The sequence below is a fragment of the Hibiscus syriacus genome, unplaced genomic scaffold (genome assembly GCF_006381635.1).
Source record: "Hibiscus syriacus cultivar Baekdansim isolate YM2019G1 unplaced genomic scaffold, ASM638163v2 tig00117056_pilon, whole genome shotgun sequence".
Classification (NCBI taxonomy): Eukaryota; Viridiplantae; Streptophyta; class Magnoliopsida; order Malvales; family Malvaceae; genus Hibiscus; species Hibiscus syriacus.
The window spans coordinates 1,482,931-1,503,765 of NW_024063539.1; the positions used below are offsets into that span (position 1 = coordinate 1,482,931).

A 20,835-nucleotide genomic window follows, 5' to 3' on the forward strand; every position below is an offset into this window, starting at 1 on the left:
GTCAGTTTTCTACGTTGTGAGACGATGTGGTTAGAGTGGCAAAGTGAGTTATAGAAATTTCTAAATTGCAACGTAGTGTGGAACCGACCGATTTTTGGTTATCAACACAACTGTCTTTGATGGGATCGACCGATTTGTTCATCCTCTGTAAGTGATTTAGATGTTTGTGTTTCTCAATTTCTTGTCATTATTGTCGACCTGTCTACTGCAACTAAAGAGTCATATTATTCCAAAAAAGAATCTTCTATTTCATAAATAATAGCATGAGAGCTAAATTGACCAGAAATAAAAATTGACTTAAATAAAATAATAAAAAGCAAAACATCAGTTTTTGTAATTCGAGATCAACTATATATTTAAGTCACCAGGGTGCCTGCATTTTGATCATTAGAATTTTAAAATTTATAATATAATTATAATTTTTTAAATTACTTTTTTTATGATCATTATTATCAACTGTAATTGTAATATAAATATCAAAAGTTTAGTGACTAAAATATAACTATTCTAAACGTTTGGTGATTATTTGTGTAATTTACCCATGAAAATATCATAGGCAATCGCCCCAACTTGGATCTGTCCTTCTCACGGGAAGCATCTTTTACCAACGACTGACGTAAGACAGAATGCTGAGTTGGTGACCACCGGCCTTTAATGCCCTGTAAATTTTTAAACGCAACTTTTCAAAGATATTACTGTAGGAAAAAGAATGCCGACTTTCTGGTAATATAAAAGGGTAAGAGATACATGATCCTCACTTCACTTGTCAGAGTTGAGTACCTGAAATAGGAGAAATTATAACATTATGTCCCCAACAAGTGAAAAGGAAGCAATTAGCAAGAACAATTCATGGAAGAGGGTCAAGGTACAAAAAACATCACTTTACTGACTGTGTTTTCGATCTCTTTTTTTTCTCCTTCTGATAAATCTTTGTTTCTGGTGTTCAACGATGATTGAAAGAAAGCAGAAAAGAAAGTGAAGAGGCTTAAAGCCAAGTTAACATATGTGAAGTCGGAAACAACCAGCATGTTAAGAGCCTTGGAAGAGCGTCACCTTGCTATCACCCAAATTAGGGAAAGGATTCGTCCCCTGTTGCCACCTGACTCGCCGGATGCTTAACTCACTGCCGCCTTGCTTGCTGGAAACAATGGCGATTGAGGTCTCTTCGACGGCGTTTCCCCGTGAATTTGTTGTGAATGATTATAGATATTTTAATCTGAATCTCAAGGTCTTATGCATGCAGTTAGCTGGATTGGTCGTTATGGAGCACTGCAAGGATTAATAATAAAACCTAGTCTTTGAAAACGAAACAAATGATAGAACAAAGGAGATCAATCCAAATTTAAGACCAAGTCTAGAAAGCATATGATGCCAACTCATCTATCTAAGATAAGTGTCAAAAACCCAGATCAAAACTTCATCCAAATAACACAAATGATATCATGTTCATTTTTACATATATACTCGTCCATCAAAAATCATGTCTTAAAGACACTTGCATCGATACTCCATTCTCAAGCAAATTCAAGAAAACATATTTATGATCCCGTTTTTTAAGATAAAAATTATCAAATCTTGAAGACCTTTGGATCTAAATCATATTCTCAAAACAAAAGTCAAGAAATCATCTCTTTGGTTACATCTTCAAGATCATGCATAACCACGCGCACTTGAAGCATATCTTATTGATCTAAGATCAAGTTTTAAAACCCTTGAATCAGATTTATATTGAAAACATTAATCAAAGGATATTCCTAAACTTAAAAACATATAAATCGAAGATTGTACCCTCAAGCTGTTTGATAAATACTTCATTTATTTTTCAGATTTTGATAAAAGTTTGTGTAGAAATTTCTGAAGCACTTGGTGAGATCATTTTTATTACAGTTGTGAATCAATACCAGACCTAGGTGGAACTGGTGAGCCAATAGAGGCATAAACGTAAACAACAGACACCAAGATTTGTTTATACAGTTCACATCAACAATCTATCTCTACAAAACCTTTCTTAAAGAGAAATTCACTAATTAAAAAAATCACACAACGAGAGATTAAGCCTCAACTTAACTTAACTTAACTAAGAGGTGTTAATTTAGTTGAATGTGGATTCTTATATGGATTTCAACAAAATAAGCCAATCCTTAAAAAATATATATTAAAAATCTACACAATTCAGTGCTTAGAGGCTACTGTCTCTCCCATTGGGTGACAAAAAAAGAATCAAGTTCTCAGTTTTTATGTCAACAATCTCCCCTTTCGGATTTTTCTTTTCTTTTCAAAACTCAAAAATGGACTTGTATGCAATGCTAATGATTAACGATCATCCACTTCGGCATATAGGCATATGGAAACATCAATTCATCCATCATGAAGAAAATGTTCCCCTTGATGTAACAATTAAATCCACAACAAGTAGAAGTCACAACCATCATAAACAAGTTTTAACATATCAAAACACTAAATCAGAAAGTTTGAATCTTGAGGAAACAAAAGGAAATAAAGTAGCAACAATATACGAACACGCAGTAGCAACAATTGGTAGTCTTTCTTCACATATATATTAAACTTAAGTTGATGTGACCTTTACTTCAATGAATTGCAGCAGCTGGGCTCTCGAGGTAGCATCGTCGGCAAGGTCAGTTGCTCTCTTGCTTCAATGGGATCCTCAGTAGCTACTTCCTTTGGTACTTACATCAGTTGGATCCACTTCTTCATCTTGATCCAAACTTTGGATATCCACTACATGTTTTCCTTGAAGCCATTTCTTCGAGAACTTCAAGGTGGAGGAATTGCTTCATATATCTTTCATGATTTGAGGATCTTGTTTGATTAGCCTCTGATGATGATAGAGGGAGATACTAGCTTCTTCTTGTTTTTTTCTCCAAGGCTATGCACTCATTAAAGATCTCACTTGTTCCAAGTCAAAGTTGTTCATTGCAAAGACTTTATAAACTACCAAAGGTCATTTCTTCTGAGAGTTTTGGATCCATAGAGATCTGATGTATCAAAGAAAGTGACAAAAGCGTGCTTGATAATCGATATCAGCCACAGGACCATTGTACGCTCCGCTAAGCCCCATACAGCCAAATCCCAACTTTGAAAGCCTACAAAAAAATAAAAAAAATAAAATGCCTATGCACCATCCGGGAATCGAACCCGGGTCTGTACCGTGGCAGGGTACTATTCTACCACTAGACCACTGGTGCTTTGTTCACAGAATATGAAATATTTAATATAATTTATTAGATAATAGATGTTTAACTATTAAAATATATTTATTTCAATAAATAAATATGAAATATGGTTTTCTGATGAATAGAAGTTTCACAGAGCTTTAATTTTATAATCAATAAAAACTTTTATAATGAAACCATAACCTCCTGGGTGAAGAAAATAAATTTTAAAAAAAAAGCCATTCCCAACACCTTTATCACAAAAAAATTGTCTCATGAAAAAATGTAATGAAATGTTCACTTCTATTGTCACTGAGTTCATAAATTAAAATGAAAATAGAAAGAAGAGAGGAAAAAATATTTATAATTTCATGACAAAATCAGTGAAACTAATCTATATCACAATGAAAATAAATTGCAGTCTCTGCATTACTGTTGAGACAGAACAAATGGCTGTCCATATTGCAATTAAGTTGTTGAAAATGAAAACTAAAGGAACATAATTCAAATTATACAATTCCAACACTGCTTCATCCTTCCTATGATGCTTGACTTCTATCCATTGCTGAAGAGCAAAATCGAGGTTCCATGAGACATGAGACATCGCCGCTCCATTCCCTGATCGGATAAGCATTTCGCTGGCAAACATCTTTATTTTCCCTTTCAGACGAGGATTGAAGATGTCTTCCATGAGTAAACATCGGATTTTTCCGTGAGTTGCAGCCTTTGGAAATATTCAGGGACCAGGTAACTTACTTAAGTGGCCTTGATTCATTTCTACAGCCTGAAATTCGAAACTTTGGCCATGAGCGATGAGCTTTCTTCTTGTTGTAAAGGTGATCCCCAAGAGCCATCTAGTCATAAACCAATATTTCACCACTATCCTCACAGAAACCGATCAACCAGACCAAATGCTTCTGTTTCGCCTTTGAAAGCTTTGGAACTCATTAATTCCTTGTTCGGATGACGGATTGGATCGCTTGATAGCTATTTTAAAAGTTCTGATTTTTTTACTAAATCCTTAATTTTTTTCAAAAAATTTTAATTGTTTCTTTGAAAATTTTTATTAGACACCTCGAAGAAGAAAAAAACATCGGGATCTATTTTTATAATATTGAAGTGTATTGATTTTTTTTTTGAAAAAAAATCTATACCAAGTAACAAAGGTTAAAGAAATGTCTTCAAAAAGAAAATATTTTGATATTATTTAAGAATCGTCATTTTTCATTTAATAAAGCCTTTGTTTTGTTTTTCTTTATCATTTTGTTGAACAACAAATTCTTGAGTTGTTATATCAAAATCATATTTTTATTCTTTAATTCTTATGGATCTCTCCGGTTCTTCTACGTTATCATGTCCCCAAAATTTCTCACGCTTCCTCGCTCCCACTCATTTCCTCTCTCCCACCATCAAATTTCCTTTCTTTTCTTCCAAACACCACCTCCGCCATCAAAAGGCATCCATTATCATCCCCCAAGAGCTCTCAGGGAATGGCAAGAATACGAGGAAGCAGTGAAGAAGAAGGACTTAGCTACCGCTCTAAGGTTCCTCATATCCATTGAAAAAGACAATAGCGACAACCCTGTTGAGCAAAATGGTTCCTTGTCCACTCGGTCGGCTCGGTCAGGACCCGGCGATTTGAATTTTCTTGGTGGGTCTGTGAGGGATTGGGAGGTCTTGGACACGTGCCTGAATGCTGATGATATGAGACTTGTTGGCACTGCTTATGAGTTCCTTAAGGTCAAAGGCTTTTTACCCAATTTTGGAAGATTCAGTAGCATCGGTAAATAAATTACTTTCTATATTCAAGCTAAATTATTAGTATCATGTTTGATTTTTAGTAACTTTTGGATGCTGATTTCATATCTTGATTTCTAAATTTTGTTGAATGTTGGATGCTTGCTGCTATTTTTTTCTTTTATATATTTTCATGCAGTCGATAATATGATAAAAGGAAAATGAATTTATACTTTTGAGGACTCTGATGTTAGTTTTGGTCAGAGGAGAAGATAGAAAAGTTTAGAATTGATTAAGACTTGTTACTTCATTTGTTAATTTTTAAACAAGATGCGTTTCCATGGAGAAGCAAAAAACATTTTTAAGAGAGGATAAAAAAATGTTCATAAAATGCGAAGGAAAGTGTACTCTGTGATGAACATTTGACATTATAAGGACCAGGTATTCGAAGAATAGATAAGTGCGAGATTCACAAAAAGAATGAACTGATTATAAAGAAAACTCATATAATTAGTATTCGAACTGGTACCTTAAAGTGTCCCTATAATGTCTTTGTTCAAGTAGAAAACATGGAATAGACAGTAAAATAATTTAACGAATATGTGGGAATGATAGATATTTTCTTATGGATAAGGCACAATGTGTTGCAGTTTGGTTGGTCCATTAGCTTGCTTTACATGCTAGTGCCAGTAATATCACTTGATAATGATTTCTATGTAATTAATACTGAAAAGCAAGTTTTACCATCTTGTGTTTGTTGGCATGATTTTCAATTCATTTGCTAGGTTCATTGTTTCTAAAGAGCCTTGCTTTATACCTGGATTCTAAATGCCGATATACTTTATAACTGTCATTAACTGCTACTACTGATCTGCTGCATTAGTATTTTAGAACTTTTTGGCTTATCTTACTGCAAGCCTGTTGGCCTTTCCCGTTAGCAATTATTTGCATGCTAGACTATAAAAAATGTAATCTTAATATTTGGTATTGTCATGTTTGAAATGTTGATGTGTAGGTAATGGTTTCGTATGTTTCTTAGTTTTTGGAAAGAATACATCAGTTCCCATCATTCTTTGCAATAATACTCTAATGAAATATCCTTACTGCTAATGTCTTAGCAATTTTATTCAAACTACATTCTTGTCCGACTAGGAATAACAATAGCCTTATGAGAACATTTCCCATCCCCCAATATATTTATTTGTCATTAATTAAAATTATATTTCTAAATAACTAAGCTGGACCATAATAAAGTTCCTACATTCTGCAGTTTTAGAGGGGAATAGAGATGTTACACCTTCTGTGTTGAGGTCTTCTACTGGCCTAGAAGGTATATATCTATATTAATTTCCTGAATGGTTTAAATTGTTCTATACGATATCATCTCATGTTGATTTGAGGTGATGAACTTTTCCCTCCCTCATATACAGCTTCTAAATTTTCCCCAAAGAAGTGGGGTCTTTCTGGAAGCTCAGGTGTTGTGCTGGCGGGTTTTCTTGGTGGGGTGTCCTATCTACTCCAACAAGGAATTGATATCAGGCCTCAACTTGCAGTTATACTGGCGCTAGCTTTCACAGTCTCTATCCTCCTTGGTGGTACCTGTTTAGCTCAAATCTCTAGTTATTGGCCTCCATCTAGGCGTAGGATTCTAGTTCATGAAGCAGGGCATCTGTTAGTAGGTATGTGATCAATTGTTTGCTTTTTTATGTCAAAGCAACTAGTGCATACAAAAGAAAACATTAGGTTTGAACCTTTATATATGAAAGTCTTTATGCCTATTCCATCTCTAGATGTCTTTTTTCTCACATTTAGCACCTTGCGTGATTTGATTTGTTTCTACAATACTGTTGCTTTGTATTTGTTTTGTTTTGTTAGAAGCATAATTGATTCTGTTAGTTTATTCACAGCTTATCTTATGGGTTGTCCTATTCGTGGAGTGATTTTAGACCCGATAGTTGCAATGCAAATGGGCATTCAAGGGCAGGTATTTAAGTTACCATTTGTTGTTTTCGTGGACCTTTTCTTCTCTATGCTATTGGGTGCTATCCCATTCAATGCGATGTGATCAATTTCATTAACTTCGAGACAGTTTATCAAGATGAATATTAAAATAAGGGCTGCAGTTTTGCTTGAACAAATATCAAGCAAAAGATTCAGTGTTTTATTTATCTGTGTCAGATCAAGAGGAATTTGTCAAAGGAAGGAGCCACTTTACATTTATTTATTATACAGTGAATTTGTTGATAACTTTTGTTGTGATTCTTAATCATGTTTGAATTTCTCAGTTCTATTATTCCAAAATCCTCTCGTTTAAACCTCTCTTTTATGTTACCTTGATTTATGTATTAGTTATTATCACACTTGAAAAAAGAAAAAGAAAAATCCTATTGCTAGGGTGGTCTAAGATGCCCGAGTTGTGAGTGGTGAGCAGGACATGGTCTTATCACCTCATGAGTTTTACATGAAATGAAGTTGGAGGCTAGTAGCCTTCCTGACTTAACATGGTGTTTTCTGTATAGCGTAGCATTATGTTTACCCTTTCACGAGCCAATGGCCCGTGATAATGTACTTCTTTTGTAACCCCTCTTGGCTGTCTTTGAGATGATGTTTCAAGGAATCTGATTAGTTTGGATCAACATATGACAGTGTTACTTGAATGGTCTCACATTTTTACAGGCTGGAACTCAGTTTTGGGATGAAAAAATGAATAATGAAATGGCAGAAGGACAATTGAGTGGTTCCACCTTTGACAGGTTTGTAGGACAAGTTGGTTCCTGTTTTTCATATGTGAAACAATTGAACACAATTTTATATGGTAATCTGATTTGTGATGCATGTCTCTTTCCTAAATTCAATTGAAAATTTTCATGTGGAATAATCTGTTCAAACTGCACTCAAAAAGGGTTCTTTTCTTCCAGTTATGTAGTGAAACTTTAATCATATTGTTCTCTCTTGATCCTTGAAAAAACGTTACTTTTTCTATAAAATCAAACTAGCTCTCCACTTTATTGTTTTAGCACAATGTTGTTTCTGATTACCGCTTGACCTATAATTCTGTTCAGGGGCGCTTGCTTATGGCAGGTTATAAAGTCATCATTGGAACCGGCATATATGCGATAATATGATTCCATTTTTAATGATTAAGCCTTCAATGAAGGCCTAAGCCTGAAATAATTATAATGTGGTATGATTTATTGAACAGATATTGCATGGTACTTTTTGCCGGCATTGCAGCCGAAGCTCTTGTCTATGGTGAAGCTGAGGGTGGGGAGAATGATGAAAACTTGTTTAGAAGCATCTGTGTATTTCTTCAACCCCCACTCTCTGTAGCTCAGGTACCATTTTGACAGTCTTAGCTTTCAAGCGTTTGTGATATTCTTCTCTTGATTTAATATTGACCTAGTTTTCCATTGCTTTTGAAAAGATGTCAAATCAAGCAAGATGGTCAGTGCTACAATCGTACAATCTGCTTAAATGGCATAGACGTGCTCATCGAGCTGCTTTCAAAGCTATGGAAAATGGCGGCAATCTTAGTGTCATAGTTGGGAAAATTGAGGAAGTCATGTCTTCCAGCAGATGAAGTATATTGAAGCTCCAAATTTACTGGTTCGATGGAGCATCTCCAATAATTATGTTGGATGGAGCATATCATTTTCAATAAATATGTTTGACGGAGCATATCATTTTCAATAAATATGATAATGCAATAATCTCATTTCCCCATTTGCATTTTGAAGAGGTTAGCAGTTTCGCATAGGAAAAAGTAGCTCATCTCGGCACGATAAAGTCGGTTCTAATTCTATGAGCTAACGAAGGAAATAAAGCTTGTGAGGAGAGTGTAAACTTGTTTATCAAATCATTTTTATTAATATGTCACATTATTAATGTCATTGGAGTTAATATCTTCGTGATTAAATTATTATTAATTGTTAATGTAATTAACCAAATTATAAAATTAAGAGTTGGATAGATAAAAAAAAAAGTAACCTTTATTATAGTTTTTGAAAAAATAATAATATGTTAATTTAGGTAATGAGTAAAATCAAAAGCTATGAAGATATTTAAAAAGCAAAAAAGTTTTTTTTCATTACAGTGTAATATATGTTCAAAAGACTTAATTATTTGACAGTAAATATTAAAAAACTCTTGTAGATGACTTGATCGAATCCGAGATCCTCTAGTGTTATGATTGTGAAATTAAATAAACAAATATAGGATGGTCTAGAAGGTGAGTTTAATTGTAATGCTGTGGATCGCGCGGCACCTTCGAAGCATTGTTATGTTTAACGGTAGTAGTCGGCCAATTACTTCCATCACCCTCCTATGACAAAAGTTAACATTATCTTTTCAAATGGGCAATTCATCATCCATGGGGTGTTTTGAATTAATCATAATTATAAAAGCATCAACAGTTAATTAAATCCAATTTTATTACGAACGAATTAATATAATCAAATGTCCAACTAGAAAGAAATGCAGTTATAAATAAGTGCCTTGGATAGCAAGCTTCTCTTCATTCTTCGCTCCACAGCTACTTTCATTCTCTGTGTCAACTCTATGGGTTTGCTTGCCACTTTCTCTCTCGCTCACTTTCTTTCTCTTAAATTATTAATCAAAAGAACCGATGGAAACTTAGAAGAGATGGGGAAGAAAACAACAATTTTGCAGGGTGCAACTAAAGGAATTATTTCCCAGAAGAAACATCGAAGGTCAAGGAAACCCAAGTTTGAGGTAGTTTCAATGACTAGGAAGCTCTTTTAGGGGTTTTAAATCTCTATTATTTTCTTTATTTCTTGCTTTATTTTTCATTTCTAGGTTGGGAAACCCAAACAAGGATATGATCACAAGAAAAAGGATAAGAAAAGGAAGCAGAAGTTGGGCAGGCAGATAGCCAAACTTGGGCCGGAAGAGTTTCCGTTGATGTTTGCTCAAGTAAGGGAAATGGGACAGCGCCTGAGAGAGTTGAACACTGAGATCGATGCTTACATTCTGGATAAGCTTAAAAGCTGGGATGAGGGAGACAAAGGTTGGTTTTGCCCTAAATTTTATCAGTTTTACAATCATATGGTTTTTGAAAGCTTGTTTGATGCTGGTATTTAGTTGATCTTGTACATGTTATTTTTGAAGCAGCTTCCGTTGAATAAAGACAAGATAAGAGGAGAGAAAAGCAAGGAGCTGATTCCTAGTCTTAGGGTTTCTCTGTCTATCGTTTTAACCATCAATAGCTGAGTTGGTGTGTTTTTGGATATGTGTACTCAATTCTCTTGGGATTTCTATTTCAAACGATATCTTAATAAAATGGATTCATTTATACAATCCCTAGTGAATTGATTAGTATATATTAAATTATATATTCTTAGAGATGGATTAAAATTATTTAAATTGATGCACAAATCAAATCAAATTAGTTGTTAAAGTTATGGTTATTGTCACTAGAGGTCCTAAGTTTGAGCACCAGAAACAGTAAGGATATTTGAGTTTTCATTGTCAAATGGTGAAGAATCTTTGAAGATACTACCTTGTAATCATCCATCCTATATTTAACCAAAAAAATATTTAAATTGATCAAATCAATTAAATAATATTTTTAATTCATTTTAATTTTCTCTTAATATATTTTTTTAATTCCAATTGATCCCATATTTCACATAATTATTTGGGTGTTAGTTATGATTGTTTAGATGAAATATTAAAATAATAATCATTTAACATCATTAAAATAAATTTATTCATAAATCCCAAATGGAAATACAAAAGAAGGGAAATATGGAGAAAGCATATATAACATGATTCTATTTTTCAGAATTCAACAGTCAGTTACTTTTTTTCAATCATTTTTTTGAAAGAGATAATCAATAAGTTGATCAGCAAAATGTTAATATCTAATCCAATAGGCGAAACAAAAGAACAAGAGAGAGAGAGAGAGAGAGAGAGAGAGAGGACTTACTTACAGTAACATCATCTTCCCAAATGTTTGTTGTATAGAGCCTCAGCTCATGACTTGTATCAGGCTGTGTTGCTTACTGAGACTCCATCGATGAAAGCAATTATGAGATTTTAAAGAAATCTTAGAGTTTTCTTTTTAATAATAATAATAAATTTGAAAATTTTAAGATAATTTTAAAAATGTATAAACATGTCATGTTTTGAACGGTTGACAGATTTTTTTTAATAATTATTAATAATTAAACACCTTAAATGATAATGGAGTAACCGCTGGACACCTACTTTCAAAAGAAACTTGAAATGAATAAAAATATAATTTAAATATTTCATTTTTTAATTAATCCTATTTTCAATTACTTTAAGAAAATGCCAGAACTGCATTCACGTACGCGAGATGGGGACTCCATTCTTATCCTTATAACAAGAATTATTATTATTATTATTTACAATATAAAACAACCTACGATTGCATGATAACTCCAACACAAATGCTTAAACTGAAATGAAAAATTCCCTCCAAGTTCTTACATCCTATAACTTTGACCAAAACCACAATCAGAAATATAAAAGTGGGAAATTTTGTACTTAAAAATGCCAAACGGAATCTGGATAATTACTTAGTTTAGTATTACCTTTTGTTGTTGAGAAAAAGCTTAGTTTGGGAAAATATACTTAAATAATAGTTCATTTGATGTTGGAAAATTTGAAGGCTGACATTAATGAGTTAGAATCCACCCCATTTGATGAAATTATAAGCTCAACTTAATTCAAGTAAAGAAAAAAATGTCATCATATCAAAGAATGTATATTTTTGTCAAGCATGTGATGAATGGAAGCCTAATGGTTTCTATAATACCCAATAAGATAACTTAATGTTCTACTACATAATACCCAATAAGAGTCATAAGGTTCATATGTCGAATTCCTCCAATGACCAACTCTGCTTTGTAAGTTGACCCAAATCCAATTGTACCATAGAAGTTTGGGATGCTAAAATTTACCACAGCTCAGCTCACTAGGAGCATCTGCACCCATTTTTACTCAATTCCTTGCAACTATTCTGATGATGTTAGAGCTTAGGTGCAAGGTAGGAATGTTGTGAATCTTAACCATTTGTGTAGCAAACTACCCATCCTCACTTCTTTCCATCTTTCGAACCAAGCAAAGCCACCAATACCGGCATATATGCTGCTTCCAACTCTATTAACTGTAGACAATCAAGAGTTAAATGCCTCCTGCGTCCCACATCTTATCTGTTTTACACGGAATCCAAATAAGGGCAAGAAGAAAAGGTTGAAGTACCAAGTATACCTTCCCACAATGACCAATCCAACAATCTATAGCTCTTAAAGACATAAGGATTGAATACTTACATATTTTATATGTGCATATGAGATCCTAACAGCCCAAAGTTAAAATGAAGGGCCAGTGACAATAGTCAAAGGAGTTTTCTGCTATACACACTGACGTAAAATGTAAATACGAAGAAGATAAAAAGCTATCGATCAATCATGAATTAGAAGATTGATGAAGTTGGATCTGGTCAAGGAAATTAGCTCTGGATTTATAGACAGCATCAAAGCAAAAGTATATATGATCCTCAAGTTCTTTGAGCTTGTCAAAAAACTTGTTGTGGTTATTGCGGAGATATTTCAGGACATAGATGGGGAATATGTCCCCGCCGCTTTCCTGTCGTCCTTAACTGCAGAATGCAACAAATCAACCAGGCAGACAATAGACACGAGATAATTGATATGGAAAAAAGTTCCACTTCTGGTAGCAGCATACAGTTGAGCCTTATGGGTAAGCTGTTTCATCTTGAGAGAACTTGAAACACCACAGGGACAAAGAGGGGTAGCAGCAAGGCCTACAATGGCAGCAACGGCATGAGTGGATATGACAACAGCTGAAATGACAACTCCAATAACACTGCCAATTAGGCAAATTGCAGAGACAGTAGTTGAACGGTTCAATAAGCGAAGTCTAGAAAGAGATTTGTTGCGGTGGTGATCAAGCTGCTCATTGAGCTGGGAGAAACTGCGGTGCGTTTCGTTGAAGTTATGGGAATCAGGAGATGGAAAAGGGTTGTCAAGGCTGTCGAATTGGACGAAAACATCCAGGGCACAGTTACAGTGCGAGAGACGGATAGAGCTTTGGTCAGAAGGGAGCTCTTGAAGAAGGTCAGAAATGGGAGCATACAGGGTACGAGCACGAGACACGCATTGGCGGAGCATGAGGCAAAGAGTGGTAATATTTTCGCCGTGATCAAAGTATGTAGAAACCAAGCGAGTCCGTGTGGCATCGGGATTGATGTGCCGAAGAGCTTGATGGACAGAATCTCTTCTGGGACGTAAAAAAGGCGTCAAACGCAAGTGATGGGTAACTGTACCCTCGATTTCAATCACATTATCAGCTTGCATTTGAGCTTCAATAATGGAGAGTATCTCATTGTAAGAAGTATTCTGCAAAGCGAGAGTGTACTCGTGACTGAGATTTAAGGTAGGCGAGAACTGAGTGGTGCTTGATCTGGGCGTTTCGTCAGTGGAATTCCCTGGTAGAAGAGAGCATGTTTGGTTGAGGCATTTGCACAAACACCTCCCGTGCTCGAACGACCAATTTACCGTACCATGACTATCTTGGCGACAAGAATTTTGTCTAGTAGAATGAGATTGAGTTTACGATGAGCTCGCGGACGAAGACTTGAAATCAAAGGAGAGCGAGTGCATATCTTTTTACCAATGTCTGAAACCGAAAAGCATAAGATCTACATGTCGAGTGGATGAAGGGAGAGGTGAAAGTTATTAGCTCGATCTAGACGAGGGGCGAAACTATGTTGGATGAAATTGTAAAATAGCAGTGGTAATAAAATTAGGGCTTAAACATGAAATTTAACATTCTTTTTATCATTAGGTTTAGGGTAAAATACACGAGAGACCACTAAACTATAATTAAAAATCAATTTGACCACCGAAGTTTTAATTGAATCAATCAAACCATTCAACTATTTAAATGTTTCAAACAAGTTACCGACCGATAATTTTTAACGAAAGTGAAAAAGTGTTCGTTAATAAAATTGACATAATTCTATATTTAATCCTTAATATTTACATATTCTATCAATCAAACCACCGGTCGATATCTTTCTCAAGATTTTCCCTAACTAAAACAATGGCAGCTTCTATTTACAAACTTGCCACTATTTTCCTATTCTGTATCATCCCTTCTTCCTTCCGCGAGCAGCTTCGAGAGCATCCTCTGGTGTTGAATTACCACAATGGCCCTCTTTTAAAGGGCAAAATCGCATTCAATCTCATCTGGTACGGCAAGTTTACCCCTTCCCAACGCTCCATAATCGTCGATTTCATCAACTCGTTAAGTTCCGCCAACCTCAAGCTTCCTTCGGCATCTTCATGGTGGAAAACGACTGAGAAATACAGGAGCGGTTCATCCACCTTAGTTGTGGGCAAGTCCTCCTCGAAAACTACCCACTCGGTAAAACCCTTAAGAACCCACACTTGCCGGCCTTGGCCGAAAAATTTAACGACGCCAATACTATCAGCATCATCCTCACGATCAAAGATGTAGCCGTCGAAGGCTTTTGCATGAGGTGCGGGACTCACAGGTCTACTCGGAGACTCAGTGTCCCGGTCAATGCGCCTGGCCGTTTCACCAGCCTATTTATGGTCCCCAAATGCCGCCTTTGGTTGCTCCTAACGAAGACGTTGGGGTTGATGGAATGATCATTAACTTGGCCACCCTTTTGGCTAGCACCGTTACCAATCCGTTTAATAACGGGTTTTTCCAGGGGCCGACCAACGCGCCATTGGAGGCGGTTTCGGCTTGCACCGAGATGTTCGGGTCGGGTTCGTACCCGGGATATCCGGGTAATCTTTTGGTGGAGAAGACTACCGGGGCGAGCTATAATGCAAACGGCGTTAATGGCCGGAAATACTTGTTGTCGGCGATGTGGTGAAGGGGAAACGAATGTAGATATTTGTATGTATGGGTTCTCGTGATGGGTGAATTCTAGTTTGGTATTGCCCAAGAAAAAGAATTATGGTTTGTTGTGAAAAAAAAAATTGATAGAATAGGTAAATATTAAAGATTAAATATAGAATTATGTTGATTTTATTAACGAACATATTATTATATCTGTTAAAAATTAACGATTGGTGACTTAATTAAAATATTTAAATAGTTAGACGACAAGTGAGTGGTCGGCGGGTGAGTGGGTAGTGGCCTGCAGGCCTTGGTGTATTTTATGAAAAATATGAAAAGTTGAGATTTTTTTTAAATTATGAATTTTATCTTTTTAAAAAAGTAAATGAAATAAAAAATTAAGTCACATGTTTAATATTGATTGGTTGACTTAATTTTAACATTTTTTAACGGTCTTTACGTCGTAGGCACCTAAATGATAACATTAAAACGTTACCTAAATTAATCAAAAAATATTTAGACACCTAAATGAGAAAAGAGGTATAATTTGGACCATATTTTATATTAAGCCAAAGATTAATTACATTGCGTATTTTATTAGTGAGGATAAGAACGAATCCATGGCTAATGTGGGTTAGTGTAAGTGTTAGCATATTAGAATAATGAAAATGAATAATTAATGCCAGGCATTTAGATAGTAATAATTTGTTTAATAAGTCTTGCGTTGACTTAAAAGAATATAAATTTGTGAGACTGAGCGAGTAAGTCATCAGTAGCAAAGCAAGCTTACAATTCCAGAAATGGGGATTCTTTACTACTCCAAGTAAGTCTCATCATCTTCTTCGGCTTTACTTTTTTCCCCCCTTTCTCTTTGATATTAAGATTTAGTTCTTCATTTTGTTGTTCCTAATTCCTATTTAACTGCAAATTTACTCTATTTTATATCTGATTTTAACCAGACTTGTAGATATTAAGGTGTGGGTTTGGATTTCTAAGTTAATGTTTTTGAGTAAGATTTTAGGATAAATTATGTATTTAGTCATCTAACTATTTCTTAGGTTTTGTTTTTACCACTTAACTATTTTTTTCTCCAGAATCATACCTAAACTTACATTTTTATTCCGTTTTAGTCACCCACCGTTAAAAACAATACCGATGATACTGACATGTCACCATAAGATAACAAAACAAAAACGTAACTTTAGGTATCATTTTGAAAAAAAAAATAGTTGGATTCCTAAAATAGAATCACGAGAATAATTGGGTGATTAAATACATAGTTTACCTTAGATTTTATGGTATAAATTAAAATTATTATTTATAATTTATAGAATTATATTTTAAAATATATAAAATAAATTATAAATGATTGAGCCAGGTCAGGCTAAAAGCCGAACCGAATAAAAAATGAGATAAAATTTTCGGGTTTTGTAACCCTCCTATATTCAGGACGAAGTCTTCAAGTCTAGACGGATAATCCAACTTTAAATAGGTTTATCCTCCATTTATATAACTTTTCAAAAATAATTTTAAAAATATATTTTACAATTAATTTAAATAAAATATATTTTCCATAATAATATTTTCGCACTGAATTAATAGATAGTGAAACTAACTGATATTCGTTCCAGAGACGAATGTATATAGAGTAGGAATGACTCTTGTCTCTTCTAAAATTATTAGTCTAATAGTATTTTAGATCCATATCAATTTAAATTTAAATAAAATTATATTTTTACCCTTTTAATTTTAGATTAAATACGTAATAAGTTCATATTATTTTTAAGTTATGTGCCTTGTCCCAACAATATTTTATCATAGCTTTGTCGTTGGTTCATTCCATTTTTATAAATAGATGAATTTCTCTCTTTTTATTAGCCTAGTGTGTATACAAGGTAATATATGTTCAAAGACTCTCAATTATTTGACATTGAATACTCATATACTCTTACATATTTGGTGTTCGAATCCGAGACCTCAATGAATAATAACAATTTCTTAACAACTAAAATCGCTTAGTTTGTGTTAAATAAATGAATTTCAAATATGCTAAACTACTAAGTTATTTCAAAAGTACCTAAATAGAGATCGATGTGCATGAATTTGAAAATAGTAAAAAGGTCCATGTCTAATTTTATTACTTTCATCTGCTATCAATTTTGAAATCATAGCTTTTTAAACACAACATCCATATTTATTATTAATTTCTAACCATCCTTTTACTCGTTTAAATATAAAATTAAACTAAATTATGTCACACATATAAAACGAGTGAAAATATTTTATATAAAAATATATTTATAAATTTTATTTAAAAATAATTAAAAGTGAGATGATAAAAAAAATCATAACTTTTTACCAATCATGCGTTCAGATTCATATTCACTTACAAAAACATATTCAATATTTTCTTTGAGTTGTTAGAGTTTTGTATCAACAATATACAAAAAGATTATGAGTAGTTCTTTGAGCCCTTTATTTATTTATTTATAATCCAGTCAGCTATCCATATTTCATCATGTTTTATGCATTTTTGTGTCACGGACTAAGGTTTGTGCGCACATATACGTCCTAGTAGTTTCTTGTAACGCATCGTGACCAATAGGTCCACCAAAGTTGGATTGTGCTTGCTGCCATCCAAAAGGCTCATCTTTGAGAAACTCAACCCATCAATTAAATAGAGACCTAGTCAAATTAGGATCCAAGAATAAAAGATAAACTTTGAGTTGTCTTAAGACTTCGGCTTGTACATAAACTTTTTAATCCTAGTCGATGGAGTAAATATATTGTGTTCGATTAGGACACCATCAATTTTAAAGAGACTCGAGTATAAAGAGAAGTTATTCCTACCTCAATTGGCATGATCAATTTATGAGTGAACAAGATGAATCCGAGCATTGGCTCAAATCTCTCTTTTTATCTTTTCATTTAAGGCTTTTCTTATTCTACTTCCACTCATTCAATCTGCTGTATTTTTTCTAAGTTGCTTACGTGAGTTTTAGGGCGTGTTCATCTAGGTTGAAGGTTGACTTAGTCCAACTCATGCTTCAATTTCTAAGACCACGTGGTTTGCTAAATTTGACTCTAGCCCCGTGAAATTAAATGATATCCGAACCAAGTTTGCGAGTGAAGTTGTTTTGTGATGGCACAACAAGAAAGCGAGGTTACCGTACACGAGAGTATGGAGACTCGATCTGGTAAGCAAAAGAGGAAACGCTCGAGGGACATCTTATCATTGTTGGAAGAGAGAGTCATATGAATTGAAGGATCCATGGAGGATACGAAGGAGAAACTTGACTCGCATAAGATATGTCTTGACAAGCTGGACTCCAAGGAAGATGAGCTCAAAGAAGAGACGTAGGGGTTGCTTAATAAGACGATGAACAATATGGGCTAAAGGAGCGATGCTTTTGAAGCCGAGATAATGGCCTTTAGGAAAGTGGTACAAGAACTCAAAGGAGAATTGATTTTGTGCAAAGCAACCGTGACGTTGTTGCACTCAAACCCAAGGTGGATGCCTCAAGATTGAATGGGTTCAAAGGAAATTAGTCGACAATTCCAGTTTACCAAGACTTAGAAATCATTATCAAGGTGCTTACCACTTTAATTAATTCCCGTTGATTGAACCATTATGCATTTAGTTGATCTTTATAAGTGTTAAAAAATATATAATTAGAATCTATTTAGATTTTGGGATTTGTAACCTTTTAAATGTGCACGCTGGAACAACTCGGTTAGTTTGCAAGGAACACTAGGTGCATGTGTCACATGGTTAGAGTCGGATCTAGCAAATCGTACGGTCGTAGGTACTGAAACATGAGCTAAATGTCTAAGTCAGTGTTCAATTAAGATGAACAAGATCTAAAACTCACTTGGACAATTTGAAAAAAAGCACAACATATTAAATAGGTGGAAGTAGAGTAAGAGAAGCCTTATAATGAAAACTCAACAAGAGAGATTTAAGCCATACTCGGGTTTATTTTATTCACTCATAAATCGATCATGTCAATAAAGCTTGACATATGGCCTTTAGGTCTCAACAATTCAAACAAGATGTGGATCAATTCGAAATAATCAAAGCAAAGTCTTAGGAATTGAGAAGGTAAAAAAACATAATGAGGTTCAATTGAAATTGATTTTTTTTTCAATCTACTCAATAAATAAAATTCAAACCTTTTAATTATTTTTGAAAAATAAAAATAAAAATAAAAATTTATATAATAAAAATGTAACAATTTACATCAAAACATGTCAAATATTAGTTAAATTTTATTTTTACGACATTAAGAAAAAAAATCTCACTTTTCCTAAATTTCAAAATTATAATCATTTAGTCTACTTTGAGTCCTCAAGACTCAAAATATAAATCCGAGGGATGTATTCATATGGAAATGAAGCTTACATGTACCTTAGTTTACAAATTCAGATTCAAAACCTATGGTGGATGAAAACACATGTTTCCAAGGCCATAGGTTCACTGGTCTGATCACTCTTACTCTACCCAGATTAATTTAGTTCCCTTTATATAACATATAAACCAATTAAAGTTCACATTTCGTGCTACAGCCTAAACTAAAGAATAGTTTCAAAATCATCCCAAAATTGAATCTTCACGACTTAAAATCAAGGGTAAACTACATATTTAGTACCTAAACTATCATTTTTATTTCATTTTAGTATCTAAATTTTATTTTTTTTAAATCATACATAATGTTTAGTTCATGTTTCAATTTGGTACTATGTCATTAAAAACTTGTTGGCAACAATGACTTGGAATTTACATTACAAGATGTGTGGAATATCAAAAAAGGAAAAATAATTTCACACCATAGTTGTTCAAAAACTTTCAACCTTTTGACAATGAACACTCATATCCTTCGATATATGATGTTCAAACCCAAGGCCTCAAGAAATAATAATAATTTTGTAACCACTAAAATCTCTTGGTTCATGCTTGTATTACTAAAGTAGTTAGAGTGCATTCTAATGCATATAATGATGGGTAAATATTTTATGCATGCATCACTCACGTAATTATGCAGTCAGCATTCAACAAGAATCAGAAATGATTATTACCCAAATTAAAGTGGAATATTAAATGATGCAAACGGATTGTCTTTCAATAACAGAAACACACCCACTTGAGTTCTTGACAGATAGATCAACTGAGAAACCCTAAGAAATCGAAACTTTTTGTTGGTCTTATCTTCTCTTTATTCATCTGAAGCTGCCGGATTTAAGTTTCCTACAAAATTGAGTTCCATCAGGCAAAATTCCAATAGATAACTGATAAAGTTAGGGGAAAACCTACCAGATGTATATATATATATCAAATACTCAAAAGCCGTTGTCTTCATCATCCCAAGCTTTAAGTTGATTAAGAATGTGAGCGTCGATCTCAGACATCAGTTCTTTCGCCCGCTGATTGTTTGCCCTAATTTCAGCAAACATCAAAGGAAACTCGTCCAGTCGCTTTGCAATCTGGGTGGCCAAAGTCCTATGCTTCTTTTTCTTATCCTTTCTCTGGTTGTGCTTTGGTTTTCCTTTGCCAATCTAAACACAAGTTTCAAAAAACAATAACAATAAATAAGAAGGCAAAAACCCAAGAAAAGTATGTATTAAGAGAATGAAAAAGAATACCTCAAACTTGGGTTTCTTTGACCTAAGATGTTTCTTTTGAGAAACCCTGCCTAGGGTTTGGTTAGTTGAGCCCAGCAAATGGTTCATTTTCTTCCCCATTTCTGCAAGTTACATCGGTGCGTTTTAAAATAATAATTGAAAGAGTAGTTTATTTTCTTTGAAGATTCCAAAGTATCCTATAAAATGCTTGCTGATTGCTTCAATGACGTTTTTGGAAAGAAAAATAAGGGAGAATGAGAAACTGGAAATTGATATGCAGCGATCCAATAAACTCATAGATATAAACTGAGAAATTCAATAGTTTATAAACAAAACTAACCTTCAAGTCTTTTTTTGATGATTAGAAATCTGCAAGTTACTCGCACCAAACTGGCTCAGGAGGGAGGAGAAAGTGAAGAAC

At 34.1% G+C, this 20,835-nt stretch overlaps 2 protein-coding genes, 1 long non-coding RNA gene, 1 other non-coding gene and 2 pseudogenes across 4 annotated transcripts; 3 read left to right on the forward strand and 3 right to left on the reverse strand.

Annotated features, from left to right (window-relative positions):
- Positions 1 to 3,135: 3,135 nt before the first annotated feature.
- Positions 3,136 to 3,206, reverse strand: TRNAG-GCC. The gene has a single exon. It is a non-coding gene; the product is annotated as a tRNA-Gly (tRNA).
- Positions 3,207 to 4,462: 1,256 nt separating this feature from the next.
- LOC120197951 lies at positions 4,463 to 8,566 on the forward strand. The gene is made up of 7 exons (XM_039199349.1): positions 4,463 to 4,956; positions 6,181 to 6,240; positions 6,341 to 6,589; positions 6,818 to 6,894; positions 7,587 to 7,663; positions 8,113 to 8,245; positions 8,335 to 8,566. Exons 1-7 carry the CDS (start codon positions 4,527 to 4,529, stop codon positions 8,488 to 8,490), a joined length of 1,182 nt encoding a protein of 393 aa, XP_039055280.1. The 5' UTR covers positions 4,463 to 4,526; the 3' UTR covers positions 8,491 to 8,566.
- A 985-nt stretch (positions 8,567 to 9,551) lies between these two features.
- LOC120198123 lies at positions 9,552 to 10,054 on the forward strand. The gene is made up of 3 exons (XM_039199504.1): positions 9,552 to 9,641; positions 9,726 to 9,936; positions 10,041 to 10,054. The coding sequence occupies exons 1-3, from the start codon at positions 9,552 to 9,554 to the stop codon at positions 10,052 to 10,054; spliced, it is 315 nt and encodes a 104-aa protein (XP_039055435.1).
- Positions 10,055 to 11,814: 1,760 nt separating this feature from the next.
- LOC120198124 lies at positions 11,815 to 13,582 on the reverse strand (annotated as a pseudogene).
- A 423-nt stretch (positions 13,583 to 14,005) lies between these two features.
- On the forward strand, positions 14,006 to 14,829 carry LOC120198034 (annotated as a pseudogene).
- Positions 14,830 to 19,946: 5,117 nt separating this feature from the next.
- On the reverse strand, positions 19,947 to 20,835 carry LOC120198336. Its single transcript, XR_005523360.1, has 4 exons — positions 20,755 to 20,835; positions 20,436 to 20,536; positions 20,107 to 20,348; positions 19,947 to 20,040 (listed from the first exon to the last, which is right to left on the reverse strand). It is a non-coding gene; the product is annotated as an uncharacterized LOC120198336 (long non-coding RNA).

What these genes read in the sequence shown, in the direction of transcription:
- LOC120197951 (XM_039199349.1), top strand. Translation starts at nt 4,527, where the DNA reads ATGTCCCCAAAATTTCTCACGCTTCCTCGCTCCCACTCATTTCCTCTC. An exon ending in AGCAGGGCATCTGTTAGTAG is followed by an intron (nt 6,590 to 6,817) that starts GTATGTGATCAA and finishes GTTTATTCACAG; the next exon opens with CTTATCTTATGGGTTGTCCT. An exon ending in CCCCACTCTCTGTAGCTCAG is followed by an intron (nt 8,246 to 8,334) that starts GTACCATTTTGA and finishes GCTTTTGAAAAG; the next exon opens with ATGTCAAATCAAGCAAGATG.
- LOC120198123 (XM_039199504.1), top strand. Translation starts at nt 9,552, where the DNA reads ATGGGGAAGAAAACAACAATTTTGCAGGGTGCAACTAAAGGAATTATT. An exon ending in CAAGGAAACCCAAGTTTGAG is followed by an intron (nt 9,642 to 9,725) that starts GTAGTTTCAATG and finishes TTTCATTTCTAG; the next exon opens with GTTGGGAAACCCAAACAAGG.